Source organism: Aptenodytes forsteri, unplaced genomic scaffold, assembly GCF_000699145.1.
Source record: "Aptenodytes forsteri isolate BGI_AS27 unplaced genomic scaffold, ASM69914v1 Scaffold119, whole genome shotgun sequence".
NCBI classification, from domain to species: Eukaryota; Metazoa; Chordata; class Aves; order Sphenisciformes; family Spheniscidae; genus Aptenodytes; species Aptenodytes forsteri.
The window spans coordinates 81,604-98,804 of record NW_008796165.1 but is presented as its reverse complement, the minus strand read 5'-3'; the positions used below and the strand labels follow the sequence as shown (position 1 = coordinate 98,804).

General features: G+C 36.9%; 1 protein-coding gene across 6 annotated transcripts in view; it reads left to right on the top strand.

Moving 5' to 3' along the window:
- ADGRL2 (adhesion G protein-coupled receptor L2) overlaps nt 1-16,932 on the top strand; it is a 166,519-nt gene extending 149,587 nt beyond the window's left edge. For 3 of the 6 annotated variants that reach the window (XM_019474160.1, XM_009287234.2, XM_009287236.2), the window contains 5 exons: nt 2,131-2,222; nt 4,099-4,267; nt 7,995-8,123; nt 8,534-8,630; nt 14,866-15,620. In XM_019474160.1, coding sequence (XP_019329705.1) covers nt 2,131-2,222; nt 4,099-4,267; nt 7,995-8,123; nt 8,534-8,630; nt 14,866-15,620 — 1,242 coding nt within the window. Of the gene's footprint in view, nt 1-2,130; nt 2,223-4,098; nt 4,268-7,994; nt 8,124-8,533; nt 8,631-11,788; nt 11,871-14,865 lie in introns of all 6 variants that reach the window. The other 3 variants (XM_019474162.1, XM_009287235.2, XM_019474161.1) reach the window with 3 other exon arrangements.
- The last annotated feature ends 269 nt before the right edge of the window (nt 16,933-17,201 follow it).

Here is a 17,201-nt window from a genome sequence, read left to right as displayed (position 1 = left end):
TCCTCTTCCCCCAGCTTTCTATGCTGAGCATGACGCCATATGGTGTGGGATACCCCTTTGGTCAGTTGGGGTCAGCTGTCCCAGCTGTGTCCCCTCCCAACTCCTTGTGCACCCCCAGCCTCCTCGCTGGTGGGGTGGGGTGAGAGGCAGAAAAGGCCTTGACTCTGTGTCAGCACTGCTCAGCAGTAACGAAAACACCCCTGTGTTATCAACACTGTTCCTGGCACAAATCCAAAACACAGCCCCATGCTAGCTACTGTGGAAAAAATTAACTCTATCCCAGCCAAAACCAGCCCACAATGATACAATGAAGTGTTTCTCAACTGATAAGTCATTACCAATAAGAATCATAAAAGTTAATCAGCAGGGTCATGAGATATTGATGCTTCTATTACATTTTGCATCAATGGAAATCGTGCTTACCCTACACCATGTACATACCTCCACTTAAGTTCAAGTATTTTCTGTCAGTTCTTGAAACACAGACAGAAATAGATTATAAAAGCTTATTTTTGTTATTTGTATCAATACACTTTTTGTATGAATCTCAAGATACAATTGTACAAATGTTTTACTTTGAATCAGGGCTGATGAGGTCAAAAGCTGCCAAACATTGTTCTGGTGTTGAGAACTGCATTATAGTCCATACTGTCCGTCCTGATTTTGAGACAGCAGCAGGGGTGATAACTTGATTGCCCTCAGCAGTAGGAATTATTTCTATAATACATGTCTTTATTAACAGACTCTGATCAGAGCCTTCAGAATGCTCCTCTTTTCTAGATTGTTAAGACCTGCTCTTTATTAGGATTTGAGTGACATTTCTGACCATTGTGGCACAGCTGTAGGAACACGTCTGGTATGAACTGGTATCCCCAGTGTTAACAAAAACTCTGAGGATTTTGATGCTGTCTCAAACCAAAGGCTCCCCAAAATGAGAGACTGGGCTTGATCATTCTCCATCAGTAACCAGTTGCAAATATATACGGAAGATTGTAAAAATGGGGTTATAATCTATCTAATATATGTATTATAAGGATGTCCAAGCATATTATCCCATCTTCTCTTAGCTATCGGCTCAGCCATTTCTTGTGGACCATTGTACTAGTAGATAAGGATGTATGTCTTCTCCCTGAAAGGACATAACTCTTACTGTTTTCAAACATACAATTTTATTTGAATTGTCTGCATGATATAGGACAGCACGTACTACTTACTCAAATTGACTGTATACCACTTTTCAACCCATATTCTACTGGGATCCCTGTATTTGACTTGCCTATGCTTTTCACATGCTTTGAAATCGATAGGAGAAAGGCACCTAGTATCTCTTGATACCTGTGAGTCTGTTTCACAGTAGGAAAACTATAAAAAATTACCTTCAGTGTCTTCCCCGGAGTTATCTATATGAATGACACAACAAGAATAAGACAGCGTAGTCCTTCCCTTCAAGTGGCATGCAGTCTCGCTTCGACAGAGTCAAGACTACAAAGGGAAAGAGGGCAGTAGCGGGGTGCACCACCAGCACATGTCTATGGCACTGTTAAGTTTGATGCATTTGCTACATCTTTGTGTTTCTTTTTCTTTTTCTCTTTCTTTTTCTTCAGTTACATTTAAGCTGTTTTCAAGACCCCAGTGGGATTTGTGAGAACAAAAGGGAATAAAAAAAAGAAAGGGAGAAACCAGCAAAGGCGAAAAGCATTCCAGAAGCAGGATGGGGTGATAAAAAGACAACTAGTATAGTACAATAAAGGGGTAACGTAACCATAGACCTCAGAGGAAGGCGGTGAGATGGAGAACAGGGCCAGAGGTGACAGGCGAAGGTGAACAGGGGCCGAGCACAACATGCTGGAAGACAGAGCTAGACTGACAATGGCAAGTGTTGGACATGAGCTAAATACGGTGGTTCATGATGATGAGGTGAATTTGGAAAATTAAGTGAAACAAGGACTCCTAACGTTTTTTTTACCCTCATCCGTATTTGCAATCACCTTTTGCAGACTGTCTGATATAGTTACCCAGTTTCATTACATATTGAAAATAAACTACGGGGGTTTTGTTTAGTCTGTAACATCATCATTATTCAACCTATTACTTGAAGTAGTTTAATTTCATTCTTATCTGTTTTGACAGCTGAATCTTATCTTCCTGGTGATCACATTGTGCAAAATGGTGAAGCACTCAAACACTTTGAAACCAGACTCTAGCAGGTTGGAAAACATTAAGTAAGTGCTTTGTGTTCAAGTATGAGAACTATGATTATTTTCTGATTGCTGAACTGATTGAAAGCTACTCTCCATTAGGAGCACATGCCATTGTCTCCCAGCAACTGCAGATGTCAATTAGAAGCAAACAGAGCCAATCCTGCTTTCGTCACATTGTTGCTGTAATGTCACAAATGCCGGTCAAAATTAGATAATTTCAGCCTGGAACTAGTGCCAAGAAACTGTTTCACGGAAATGCCACAGCACTGTAGTAATTTCATTTGCATTTAAAATGCAGTTCAAAAATGATGTTCCTGTTTGCATGGCTGATATGATTATATTAAGTTTGTTTTGTTAAATGACTTTTTGATTTAGGGATTCTGAGCAGTTTCTACTCGTAATCCTGTTCTACCAAGAGAATTGACTCTATTATTATTGTTAACTTGAAGATTATCTGCTGTTTTCATGCTAATTTAACAAATGTTTACTTTATCATGGTGCTGTACTGCAGTATCCCTTTTGCAGAGTAATATAAGTGTTCTATAATTAACACGGCTTTGGCAGCTCTTGCTTCTTTAGATAGTCTTTTACTGTATTCTGTATAGCTTTACGTTGTACTGAAGGTTTTTGTTACCAACACTGAAGGGATGGTGCAACTTTCTAACACTGAGGGTTGGATGTGAAAGGGTCTTACAGATTTGCTTTGAATGTTGAAAATGGCGAAGGGAGATTTTTAGCAAGGCTAACATTGTGAACTAGATGTTCTAGATAGGTCAGTATCAGCTTCATTGCATGTTGCATGATGAGAGAGAGAGCTAATCTTTAGCATCTCTCTCTTTTCTTCCTTTTCCTCTTTCTGTCTTCTCATCCACACCAGTAATTACCGTGTTTGTGATGGCTACTATAATACGGACTTACCTGGGTAAGATAGAACCCTACATTAACAAATTTCTAGCATGATTTTTAACTTTACAAACTCGGTCAATATTGTGGATTTCCCTTAATTTTAATAACTAGTTTTGAGATACCTGATTTGCTAAAGAATTTTTAACTATTATATGCCTTTATAATTTTAAATTGCTTGCCTCTGCATTTTGAATTTCCTAATTTTGACTAATTTTTATAGACAATTAAAAATGCTCTTATTTCTGTTTCAATTCTGTCTAATAATTTTGTTTCTCTTTTCTGCTTATAATGCTTTCTAGCTATGAAGATAATAAGCCATTTATCAAGTAAGATCATTAGTTAGATGTGGAATTCACTGACTAAATTCCCTTTCCCTTTCATTCTGTGCCGTTCTCTACAATTCCTTTTCCTTAACCTATTCATGATGGAATCTTTTTTAGACTGTTCTGTAGAGCAATATCCATATTTTTGTCACATTTCAGCAGGGTTTCTTCATGCGGAAGTTACATCATCTGGCTTCAGTTTAGCTGAGTTTATCGGAGCATTAAAGATTTGGGCTTTAGGCTTTTAATCTGCTGTTTAACCTTTGTGCACTTGTGTTACATTATTTGGTGTCATATGGCAGCACCACTGTTTAAAATCTATGGTGTGATTAGTGGCTAAGCCAGATTTATCACTCTTTTGTAAAAGCAGATAAAGCAATGGAGTAGCTGGGGCTTGCGCTATACTTCTGCATTTCAAAATAGTTTTGATATCCTATGCAGTTCTTGAGAAAGAAAAAGGTCATATCTACTCTTGCTGTTTTCACTGGAGACTAAGAGTACCAAATGGAATTGTTCTTTCTTTAATAGATAAAAGGTTAAACCCAAGGAATTTTTACATTTGAATATGAACCTAGTAAAAGTCAACTGCAGGAACTGAAATGTTAATATTGGATTTGGCGACCTGCATTCTCATAAGTAATGTTGCTAAAATTAATTTTCTTTTACAGATCCTGGGTCCTGGGTGCATTTGCTCTCCTGTGTCTCCTTGGCCTAACATGGTCATTTGGCCTGCTGTTTATCAATGAGGGGACTGTTGTGATGACGTATCTCTTCACAGTATTTAATGCTTTCCAAGGAATGTTTATTTTCATCTTTCACTGTGCGCTTCAAAAGAAAGTAAGTTACTGAAAACACAGATGTGTGTTCCCTAACTCCTTGAAAATATCACATACATTTCTTAAAAAATAGAGAAAAAAAATAACAATGTCAAGAACTGGAGTATTTTGAAGGAGTTTGAGGAGGGGACTAGGATTCAAAACCAATTCTTGCTGTGTGTGTTTGTGGGAGTCACGTAACTGTTCTGTGGCCTGGGCAGGTTTAAAATGGATGCAGCATTTCCAACCTGGGCTTGGAAAGTTTTGAGACTTTGGGAAGAAAATTACTATAGAAAATGTACTGTTTATCATTGATAATGTGGTACGTATTAGTCTGGACTTACAGCCAAAAGTCCTTTATGTGCACATGAAACAAATCCTGCCTCCGCTGCAGCACTGCGAACAAAGGATCGTTTACAATATCAAGCCCATCTCAGCCTGGAAACTCTCTCTCTTTCTCACATCAAGGCAGAGGACCTCTCCTGAGATCCCATTAAGCTGCCACATAAAGCTACGGGCGTTAGGCAAGGATTGTACTATAAGTGCTCGTTCATTACAAAATTAAGCGAGATTTAAAAATTAATTCTATTATGAACTTCAATGCACTTTAGAAAAAAGTAGTCATTAACGCTAGACAACTGCTAACAGGGAGAGTTTTCCAAAGATGCCAGCATGAATACTTTTTTTCAAGTGTTTGCCTCCCCCAGCAATCCAACAGCTTCATGCTCTTAACTGGAAAAACTGGAATCCCCTGGTAAGAGCCTTCCCTCATGAGTGGGATGTGCTAAATTAGTTCTGCTCCCCTTCGCCCGATGGGAGCAGAGGGGTCTAGAAGGAGCAGATCTGCTGGGGAGAGGGAAAGCTTGCATGGGAGAGAGGAGCAAGCGGGAGAGAAGGAAGTGAAGGGCACGGCTGGGTGGGATTCTCTTCGGGTCCCCTGCACCCCTCCTCTTCCCCAGACTGAGGGTAGAGACTGCTTTCAAGGATGCCTTAGAGGTGCTTTAGTGTAGAACAAAAGAAAGAAACCTCATAGCCTGTGTTAGAAGGCGTAGCAAATGAAAGTAACGATAGCTGAGAGGAAAAGTCAAAAAATCCCACCCAAAAAAACTTAACATAAAATGCAATACATCCTGCATTTGGAAATACCCAATTTGCAATATTTAGATACTTAGATTCTAAATATTTTCACCAGTTTTAGGCTGGAGACCTAGCAATTATTAACCCCCATTATAATTAGCTAACCAGAGATATAATTAACTGATACTTATAAAATGATTTGAGAACATTGGGTAAAGCGTTGCCATGTAAGTACCAAAATCACATTCTTGTGTGTTTTCAACTGTACCAACTCGTAACAGTATCAGCATCTCTAAATTTGGTGTAGACGATGGCGTTCAGCCATGTTTTAGGAAAAGATCTGGTAGGCAGAAAGAATTTTATCCAGATGAAAACGGCACTCCTCTCATTTTGAGAGAACAAAAGCACACTTAGAGAGGAGATTGAGCCTAAGAAAAGAAGAGAGGGAAGAAAATGCAAACATTCTCAAAATGCAAATAATTTCTAGATTAGGGTTTCATATAATGTTGCCCTTTCTACCATTTGTATTGGACTTCAAAATCAAAAACAGATTCCTTTTTATTTCTTTTTACAGCTGTGCATTGTTTTTATATTAAGTGGAGTCAGCAAAAAGCAATATTAAAATACCAGTCAAGTGTGAAAAAGCATAACCTAGAGCAATAAGGTTTATACCTGAAAGAATGTTAAAGCTGCCATTTAAGATTTTTAAGTTTCCATGCCTTTGACTGGATATCATCCTATCCTCTGTCTGCATAGCTAATGTAGTCTTTTTATTCCGTTATTACTAGTTGGTCACTAAATTGAACAGAGGAATAGAATTGTGAAAGTGAAAACTATTACGTTTCCAGTTCTGACAGGGTGATAGTGCTGTTGCTTCCATCAGTTTCCAACAAGCTATAATTTAGAAATAATGACAGTGGAATGCGCAGTACTGACAGATAATGTACATTCACTGCAATATAGGCATTAGGCAAAACCAGCCCTGGAGGGTGGTATTTGGGTAAAAATACAGTTTTGATTGCTATTGTCTCTACTATGTAGTGGTTTGGAGCATTTAATATCCATTAGTGGTCAGGAATGTATTTTCTTAGGTGTTATACCATCTAGTGATGATATATATAGACTTACGTTTTTCAGACTACAGAGTTAAAGATTATAATTCTATGTCCGTGCATTTCTGTTTTCTTTTTTTTTTTGTGTCTTTTGTGCTGATATAGACAGGGGTTCACTTAGAATATGTACCATATACTTTTCTAAAAAGATGAGTTATTGTCCCTAGCTTGAAGTTAAGGCACTTACTATTCAAATTTTCTTCATCCTTGCAGTTTATAGAAACATCACAGTTTATTCCATGAGTAAAACTCTTGTAATATTGAAGACAGCACATGGCATATGTAAATCCACCTTATTAACTCTTTGCATTTTCCCCTCTTCCCTTCTTACATACCCATAGCTTTCTTTCTGTCCTATATATTCATAGGTCAAGCAGAATTTCCAGATTAGCTGAAATCCCACTTTTTGCAGAAACTTAGGAGTCTCATTGATGTAGAAGTGACACTTAGATTCCCAAGAATCTGGTGGAAGATTTACGAATTTAGACTTACGCATCTTTAAAAATTCTATCCACTGTGTCCTTTCACTGATGCTGTCATGTTGCCGAGATGCGTATGCATTCTTCTGTTACCTGAAAGTACTAGTCAGTGTAGCAGTCACCGAATATGAGAGAATTAACTGCTCTGAAAATTAATCCTGATTACTTTCATGACAAATGTTAACACACATAAATTACAAAACTAAGGTTTCCAGTAGGTCACTGGAAACAGAAGGTGAATAAATGCAGGCCAAATACTGGAATCATTAATTAGTTTTGTTGCTCTGTCAGACAGAAATCTCACATACATAGGTGTATTCAGATTTCTAGGTTCAGCAAAGACAGTAATGAGGATTTTATTTTTTGGTCCTAAAAGTGAAAGATGCTCCATTTCCCAGCCTTTACGGTTCAAAATTTGACTCTGAAACACTGACGGTGCCTCCACCAGCGTAGCTGGTGCTCTGCCTGGAGCGGGGCAGGGGCGTTTGTGAGCTTTGTACAATCCCGAAGCAGGTGTGACCATATCAACTAGCAGCTGTGTGAGTAACAGAGTAACTTTATATGAAAATGCCTTTATGGTCATGGCAGGTTTTGCACACTGTCTTGGAAGGGATAACTTAACGGGCAGTACCAAGCAGTGCAAAGGCTAGTTACCTCAGCCCTTCCTGCGTGCTGAGATGGGAAGATAGGCTTTCTATGGTTTCTGCACCAAAAGCTCATATAAAAAAAGGACTGTTTTCAGCCAGCATTCAATTCAGGTGAACTTAGCTATATTAATCTACAATATGAAGATGAAATAAAAATAATCCTGTAAATAACTCAGTAATGATTATTCAGGCACATCTAAATGAAGCGCATGTATACTTTGGAAATAATTTGTTCAAAAATCCTGGATAGCTGATAATGCTGCTGCTAAGTAGGGAAAAATACCTGATTTTGCTAATGGTCAACAATTCAATAGACAAGAATTATCTATTTGCTTGAAAAGTGTGTGAGTAGTTTCAATGCAATGTTCATGTCTTTCTGCCAGCAGAGATATTTGACGCTATTTTTGTGCTAAGTAATTTCCCCCCCCCCGTAGGTACGTAAGGAATATGGCAAATGCTTCCGACATTCCTACTGCTGTGGTGGACTACCAACTGAGAGTCCCCACAGTTCAGTGAAGGCATCAACAACAAGAACTAGTGCTCGCTATTCCTCTGGCACTCAGGTAACAAAGATTTTGACAGCATCTTTTAATTAACCTTATTTATAAAAAGCCTATTGAGATGTGTTCCAATCAGAAGCACTAATTGTCTTCTCAGTATTATCATTTGGATGGCAAATACATACTTCTGCATAATAGAATTGGTTCTTTTTAAACATTTCCTTTTACTTTGGTCTAATGCAAACACCTTAATTAGGGGCTGGTTTATAGGAAGGCTTATACCACCGTGTTTCATCTAAATGAAATTTAATAAATTAGAGTTTTAATAACAAAAGAAGGAGTTTCACTCTGTGCTAGACAAATGGCTTACTTCAGGCCGAAATAAACACAAATATTCTACATAATAGCACATAAGTAGGAAAAAATCTTTTTGTAACTTACTATGCTTCTGTCTCACTGCTTTATGTTAACAGAGTCGTATAAGGAGGATGTGGAATGACACTGTGAGAAAACAATCTGAATCGTCTTTTATCTCAGGTGACATCAACAGCACTTCAACACTTAATCAAGGTCAGTCACTGGGAACATTTCAGTTTTAGAAACCTTAAATTTTATACAGATTTTATACCATTTAACACAGAAGAATTGAAAAGAATGTTTTGAAAAAAAATTCTGGAACAAATGTTCTCTAAAAGCAGAGGTTTAAAGTCATCCACCAGCACATTTTAAAACCGTGTTCCCTCAACTGGCCCCCTGCTATAGAAGTTGAATTCCTCCATTTGTGGGAATGTATTTAAATAAGTTTCATCAATAATTTAACTTAAAAGCAAGATCATAATTTTAAATCTTTCCTAACCTTTATAGGTTAAATCTGAAACAGAAATACGAGTGCAGTAACATTTTAATGCATATTTGACTATGATTTTTAGGTGCAGAAATTTTCCCAGTGAAATCTAATTGATATCATTTCTATGCAAAAGATGTCTGTAAAGCATTTATCTTTTCTATTTCAAAGAGCATCGTATCTGTCACATGGGATAGAATCCAGATTTTCAGGCACAGAGAAGCCAAAACCAAATTTCTCAGCTCAAATAGACTTTGAAATCTATAACCTAATTCTCATGTCCAGTTAGAAGACAAGTGTATTAACTGAGACAGAATGTCCCTTCCTTTCTGCCCTTCCCCCTGTATTTTTTTAAGGCAGTTTGAGCTAGCAATGGAGCTAGCAATACTGCTCTGTGCAAGCCAAGTTCAAAGCCTGTTCTTCCACCCACATCCCTAGGAGAAGAACACGTAGCCCTGATCTCATTGCGAGCAGTTCCTGCTCAACTCAAAAAGTCTCAAACAGAAAATTCATCGCTGTCAGGGCTGCTGTAAAGCCCTCATCAACCACAACTAGCAAATTTTCCTCCCTTGTTTTTTTCAAGATTTGGTAGTAGGGACATGTACTTAACTCGCATTTATTGTGGAAGTAAAAAGTGTGGTATTTTGCAAAAGAAAAGGTTTCAGAAAGCATGATTCTGTTTTTGCTATTTGGCATAGAGAAAGTGGATAAGACCTCTGTGTCTCACTGCTCCCTCCATCTGAATCTCATATGTTCCTCTGGCAAAATCAAAATTAAGTAACTTCTCCTAAGTAGAAAATGTGTATTTTTCATGCCCAAGAAAGAAGTACATTCCCTTCCAGTGTCTTACTAAAATCCCATAAATACGCTATAGATAAAAGTCTGGGAGTTCACCCTAATTTGATGTCTCTTGACTCCTGAGGTTTGCTCTAACCATGCTGCACCCTCAGTTAATTCAGAGTTGAACAGAGGTCTTGGAAGCTTCTCCCTGTTTTGGAGCTTCAGTATCAAGTCACGGGAGATGTTCTGCCATGATTAGAAAAATTGATATCATCTTTATTCAATTATAATACTGTCACTAACTCAGTGATACATACGTATGAGGGTAGTTTAGTAATTAATGGCAAGTGTAATTTTTCCTTTAAAATAAAAATCAAGCTTTTAAAAGTGGCAAAAAATTTTGGCTTGAAAAAAAATTCTCATAACTATAAATTACAGGTAGTAATTCTAACCAAGATTAAACATAGTACACAAAAGAAAACCCAAGCAAAATATATTTCAGTTAGTATTTCGAGTAATAAGTACATTACAACTGAAAAAACTACAATAAAACCTTTTTAGTTGTTCACTGATACAAACTTTCAAATAAGATTAGCATAATCAGGCAATAATCCTCTGAATCTCAGAATTTTCTGCTCATTTCTGCTACCAAGTATCGATGGTAGTACAAAAGCATTAATATTTGGAATATATACTGTCTTTTCCTTGCCAAATAAAAATATCCATACTATAAAAATATAGCTGGCTCTTTACTTGTCCTTGGGTCTGAAATACATTGATCCTGATACACTGCTGTGCAATGCAACAGAAAAGAAAGTGGAATTTTACCTTAATGAAATGTTTAAAGTAAGTTTTAAATCACAGCATTTTGCGTGGAGTTTTTTTGTCATTATTCCAACCCATTTTTCTTCCAGTAGCTGGAAATCAAAGATCAATTGACTTTTTAATACTTTCTCAAAATATGCTGATTTTTTTCCTAATTATTCCGAGAGTTGTTTAAATGGTATTGCATTAACATGTAAAACGGGTTTAAAGAAAATCTGTTCTTGTAGTATTTTGCTTCGTCTTACATTGTTTGTAAACTGATTGTTTAAAGAAAATTTGTCATTTGAGGAATTCTTTTTTAAAACCTGGCAGATAAATTTGCAGCATGAATGTCCCAGGAGAAAATGTGAATGCTCTGATTTCTTAGAGCAAATATTTTGCTTTCCCCTCAGCATGCATACTTTTACATATACTAAGATGTGCTTCTTGCAGTTTGTCATCCACTGTCTGTTTGAAAACAGCAATTCCCTTCCACTCTCCGTGTGTTTTTAATAAAGTGAATAACAGCTCTGGTCCTGTCATAAGAGATTTTTCAATACCTTTCAATTTGAGAAATTCAGTTCTCTCAATTCTGGACAGAAGTGTTCCATATGATCATTTTTAAAGTTATAATAGCTTTATGTAGTACCTTGATCTCTACACATTTAATTGCTATTCTTGTGTAACTGATTTTGTATACATTAGTAAATGTCACTCTCACCAGATGTTTACTTTGGGGATTTGGACAGCACCTGTGAATTACTGGAATCTAACTGTATTTTCCTACTCCCGTTTCAAATACATAGCTCAAATAAATTCAGAAATTTTCAGCTGAATTACATTTGACAAGTCCTACATGATTCATGATGAATAAAAAATATTTTTTATTGAAACTGTCAGCCTAAAATTAAAGAACTGACATTTTTTTCTGTTTCTTTTGCTTTAGGAATGACTGGCAATTACCTACTAACAAACCCTCTTCTTCGACCACACGGCACTAACAACCCCTATAACACATTGCTCGCTGAAACAGTTGTATGTAATGCCCCTTCAGCTCCTGTGTTTAACTCACCAGGTGTGCTTATACTTCCTGAATAAAACCGCTTTTCTTGGCTCGCTCCAAATCCCTTCTTTTCCCTAGATAGAAACTCAAGTTGCAATACCCTAGCCATACATTCTGAATTTCTGTCAGTTCGAGAAATACAGTATTGCCAATGTCAGCTTGTAAAACTGCACTATATTATAGTAATGCCTTTGCCATAACAGTATTTACCAATAATTATCCATGTTTTTAACACAGGTGGCATAAATCTTAATATACTATTACAGGACTGACACCACATGGTCCGAGAGCCCATCTTCAAGATATATATCACTTAGAGGTATCATGTCTATGCAATATAAGGTTGACTCTAAAGCTTGCTGAGAAAAACCTGCTTATGGAACGGATTAGATACTAAAGCAGCGCAAGGCATCTTGACACCTTTGGATACCCCAGTGTAGAAAATTGTATCCAGCGTCAAAGAGATCTAAACTATAGTATAGTGCAGCTTTATGGTAGATCATTTTCCTGTAGGAGAATCTTGAGATTAACAGTTAGAACAGTTTAGTTCTGTAGGAAGAAGGGGTGTCATCACTTACCTAACATTTTGTTGTTACATTATCTAGTTGCTTTTTTTAACTGCGGTGCAATTCATCAGTAAATATCTAGCAGTTACTGTTTGATGAGTCGTAAGATCACTTTAGCATAACTGGAACGATAAATCTTTGATAAAGAGTTCATAAAACCTTGTTTCCAGTTTTTATTTCAAGTTTCCTTTTTAACTGAACTGTAGTTTCTATTTTCATTCTCTTGTTTTCTTACTTTCCTTATGCTTTCCTCTAGCAACCTACAGAGAGACAAGTATGGGAGTAAAACTTAACTTTGCCTATCAAATGTAAATTTTTTCAGCATGATTTTTAATGGGCACAATTAAAACATAACTAGCGGTCATGAAGTAGACTCAGCGGGCAAGTGGTTCACAATTTGCAAATGAAATGTTTCCACATTCAGAAAGTACTTGCATACTGCTTTTTGGGAAACAACATGAGGTCTGTAGCAAACCCTATCGGTAACAGAAGTTACGCAATGCTGAAATAATTTGCTTTTAAAACCAAAGCAGTGTCAAGCATAAATGCTTAACAATTTGTTTATATTTTTACATTCCCACAGTAATCTTGCTACAGGCTATGGAAAGATTTCGAATGAATTACCTGATCATGGGCAACAAAATTTGCCTCATCAAACCAATTTGAATACATTCTAGCATGCTTAACTCTGCAGTATATCATAGAAAACTCATTTTGGATTATCAGATATATTTTGGTATCTGTTTAGCAGAAGAAAAGAGAATTAAAATTATAGGATTTAATCACTTTCATGAGGAAAATGAATGCCAGCATGTGGTCCATGTGTTGTCTACTTTTATAAATGCCATATGTTCTGCGCAGCTAGATCCATTGCAACAAAAATCTTGGAACATATATGAAATTGCAAAACTACAAAGTTGTTTAATCAAAGCTTAAAGAGACCTTTCAAACAACCCTCATCACTGTTTAAATCAGTACACATGGAGAGGAGTTAGCAATAACACAAATACAAAATTATTTGCAAATTACTCAGAATTTATTTGGAAATTATTACTCTATTTTTTAAAGTTGAAGACAAAAATCTTTTCATGAGAAAATGCAGTTACTCGTTAATTGAAAACAATATTTTCCAGAGAAGATTGAATTTTCTAAGATAAGCTGCAGCTTTAATTATGAAAAAAACCCAAAACGGGAAATAGTATAATCTTTTCCAAAACAACTTTTTTCTTGTACTCCTCCAAGCCTTGCATATGATGCAGCAGCCTCACAGTGGTCAGTCTCATTTCAGTAAAGTCACTGCATTCTTTCTTTACTTCCAGACATATCTGTAGATAAAGTGATTTTCTAGGAATGCTCTAACCATCTGACTTTCCATGGTTCAGACTGTTTAATTTCTTTCAAAGTTTTTTTTTTTCTTTTTCTTTTTCCTTTGCTTGGGAAGCACTGTGCTGTCATAGTTTACATGTCTTTGTGTCTATAGGAAAACCTTTTCTTTATCGTGTTGCCAAAAAAAAAAAAAGCCAAAACCAAAAACATAAAGACCTTAATCATCGTAAGACTTCATTTTTTTTCCCCCGTAAACTTCTTTTCATGTTTCCAGCAGACTTACCCAATCTGTCATTCCTCCAGCAGCTCTGAGATATCAGCCGTGGCTGATTTCCTCTTCCCATTCCACAACTAATATTTATTCTTTGGTTTAATTTCTGTGACCCATACTTACAGAAATTCCTAACATTTCTGCATTTGACTTCCATGCCCATGGTAACTGTGGGCCTAACTCTTAATTAACTATTCTGATTCATTCAGTGCTGTCACTGTGACTGATGCAGACTGCAGGCAAACTTTGACCTTTAGAAGCCTGGGGCCGTTGTTGGCAGACAGAATATTAGTGCAAAAAAATTACATTAAGTGGGAAAAGAAAAGCTGTTATTGCTTAGTAATCTAATTTGCTGAACCCTTGCTCTGACTAAGTTGCTGAGAAGCTCAGTAATTCTTCATCATGTTACAATAAATCATTTTACTTTCTTTTATATATCAGCTACTCTTAGGCCAGATAGCCTGAGCAGACAGACATGATGTGAGTTGTCCAAAGTGAGTCATTCCACCTGCTGTCTATCGTGTTGTTGGATGGTGCTTGTGGGCCCTGGTCCCTGTAGTGTGAAAGATGGCTGTCCTTGTTTAACATAAATTCTTTGTATTTATCCATTTTTTTCATTCTTTTCTTTACTTCATCTCAAAAAAAAAAAGGAAAAAACGTTAGAAATGTTGTTAAAGTAGTTGCTTGCCAGTTATGTGGGTTTATGTTGTACATTTACCTTCAGTTATGTCTGTGATCTAATTCCTTTTTAATTTAGTGTCGTTTAGGACAAATTCTGTTAATTTTCTTTTTCTAAATCATGGTGGTGTACTTCAAAACATAGATGTTTCCAAATGAATTGCTTTGCATTACATATGCAAGGGCATGGAGTGAACAGTTCCTTGTGGAAGAGTAACAGAATTGACATTAAATTAAGAAATTAAAATGCCACAAGTCCCCACAGGAAATACACGTTACTATTTTTAAAATGCATCTTTCCTATAAGGTGTGCAACTGTTTACATTTGGGAATGTTCAATAACCTAACTTTTCTCAAGCCCTACTTCCAAGTACAACTTTGTCCTGAACTACATTAAAGAATTTTGTTAAAAAAAAAAAAAAGTGATAAAAAGCACATCAGGCAATAACCAGAGCTGTCCTTTTCCATTTCAGGACATTCACTGAACAATGCCAGGGATACAAGTGCCATGGATACTCTACCGCTAAATGGTAATTTCAACAACAGCTACTCATTGCGCAATGGAGACTATAACGACAGTGTGCAAGTTGTAGACTGTGGACTAAGCCTGAATGATACTGCTTTTGAGAAAATGATCATTTCAGAATTAGTGCACAACAACCTACGGGGCAGCAGCAAGAACCACAACCTGGAGCGCACGCTACCAGCCAAAGCCGTGATCGGCGGGAGCAGTAGCGAAGATGACGCCATTGTGGCAGATGCCTCATCTTTGATGCACAGTGACACCCCCGGGCTGGAGCTCCACCATAAAGAGCTTGAGGCCCCACTCATTCCTCAGCGGACTCACTCCCTTCTGTACCAGCCCCAGAAGAAAGTGAAGACCGAGGGAACCGACAGCTATGTCTCACAGCTGACAGCCGAGGCTGACGACCACCTCCAGTCCCCCAACAGAGACTCTCTTTACACGAGCATGCCCAATCTCAGAGACTCTCCGTATCCAGAGAGCAGCCCCGACGTTGAAGAAGATCTGTCTCCCTCCAGGAGGAGTGAAAATGAGGACATTTACTACAAGAGCATGCCAAACCTAGGAGCTGGCCATCAGCTTCAGATGTACTATCAAATCAGCAGGGGTAATAGCGACGGCTATATAATTCCCATTAACAAGGAAGGATGTATTCCAGAAGGGGATGTTAGAGAAGGACAAATGCAACTAGTGACAAGCCTTTAATAGTGTAGCAAAGAAATATTAAAGGTCACGTACAAGTATTAAAAAGACTTAATTGGCCCCATGCAGGCTCCCTCATACCTGCTTGAAGAGACAATTCTGTTGACCCTGTGGTTCTCCAGTAACGGGGATGACTGGACCTCACAGTTCTGTGAATTTTTATAAAACAAAAACTTTGTATATACACAGAGTATACTAAAATGAATTATTTGTTACAAAGAAAAGAAATACCGACAAGGTATTTTAAGATATCTTCTGCTGCTGAATTTAACAAAATTGTGAAAAAAAGAGAAATAAACACTTCCCAGCCATTTTACTGCAGCAGTTTGTGAACTAAATTTGTAAATATGGCTGCACCATTGTTTTTTTCTAGGCCTACATTGTATTATATACAAGACGTAGGCTCTAAAATCCTGTGGGACAAATTTACTGTACCTTACTATTCCTGACAAGACTTGCAAAAGCAGGAGAGATATTCTGCATCAGTTTGCAGTTCACTGCAAATCTTTTCCATTAGGGCAAAGATTGAATACATGTCTAACCACTAGCAATCAAGCCACAGGCCTTATTTCATATATTTCCTCAACTGTACAATGAACCGTTCTCATGAAAAAATGGCTAAAGAAATTATATTTTGTTCTATTGCTAGGGTAAAATAAACACATTTGTGTCCAACTGAATATAATTGTCATTAAAAAATAATTTTAAAGAGTTTGAAGAAAATATTGTGAAAAGCTCTTGGTTGCACATATGTTATAAGCTGTTTTTCTTACATTCTGTTCATAGTACGGTAGTATGTTTAAAATGCAAGTTCTACCCGTTTTCACTTATTTTTCACTAAACAGTGTTCTGCTTTGACAAGTTAGTTTTTATTCTTACGTTTTGAATTTTTATTGCCAAAAAACATAATTTGGGGAGAAAATTGTTTTAGAAGCCAATTACGCCAAGCCTTGCACAAATTTGGTATAGCTAACAAAGATTGTAACTCAATTCCCTGTTCATTCTTTAATCAGGGTTGGGTGGTAAGGGGTGAAGGGGACACTGGACACTTCTCACAAGCTTTCTCGTGAATAAAAGGTGCCTGTCCTTTAAAAAAATAAATAAAACATAACTATTACTCTTCCATATTCCTTCTGCCTATATTTAGTAATTAATTTATTTTATGATAAAAATCTAATGAAATGTAAATTGTTTCAACAAAATTCTGCTTTTTTCATCCCTTTGTGTAAACCTGTTGATAATGAGCCCATCACTAATATCCAGTGTAAAGTTTAACACCTGTTTGACAGTAAATAAATGTGAATTTTTTTCCAAATAGGTAAAATGTGCATTATTATGTACGAAGCATAGTTGGCACCAGCAGCCCTTCGACCTGGCTGTATCCTGCTTAGAATGGCTTCTTTACATTTCATGATTTAAGTGTCGAGAATACAATAGAAACTGTCTATATAGCTCTACAGAAAAAAGGTCATCTTTACTATTCATTACTCTAGTCACAATTGAGTAGGATAAAACTCAGACATAGCAGGGTCATTAGGAAAATGTACTGTAATTTCATATATTTACATAACTTCTAAGTAGGCA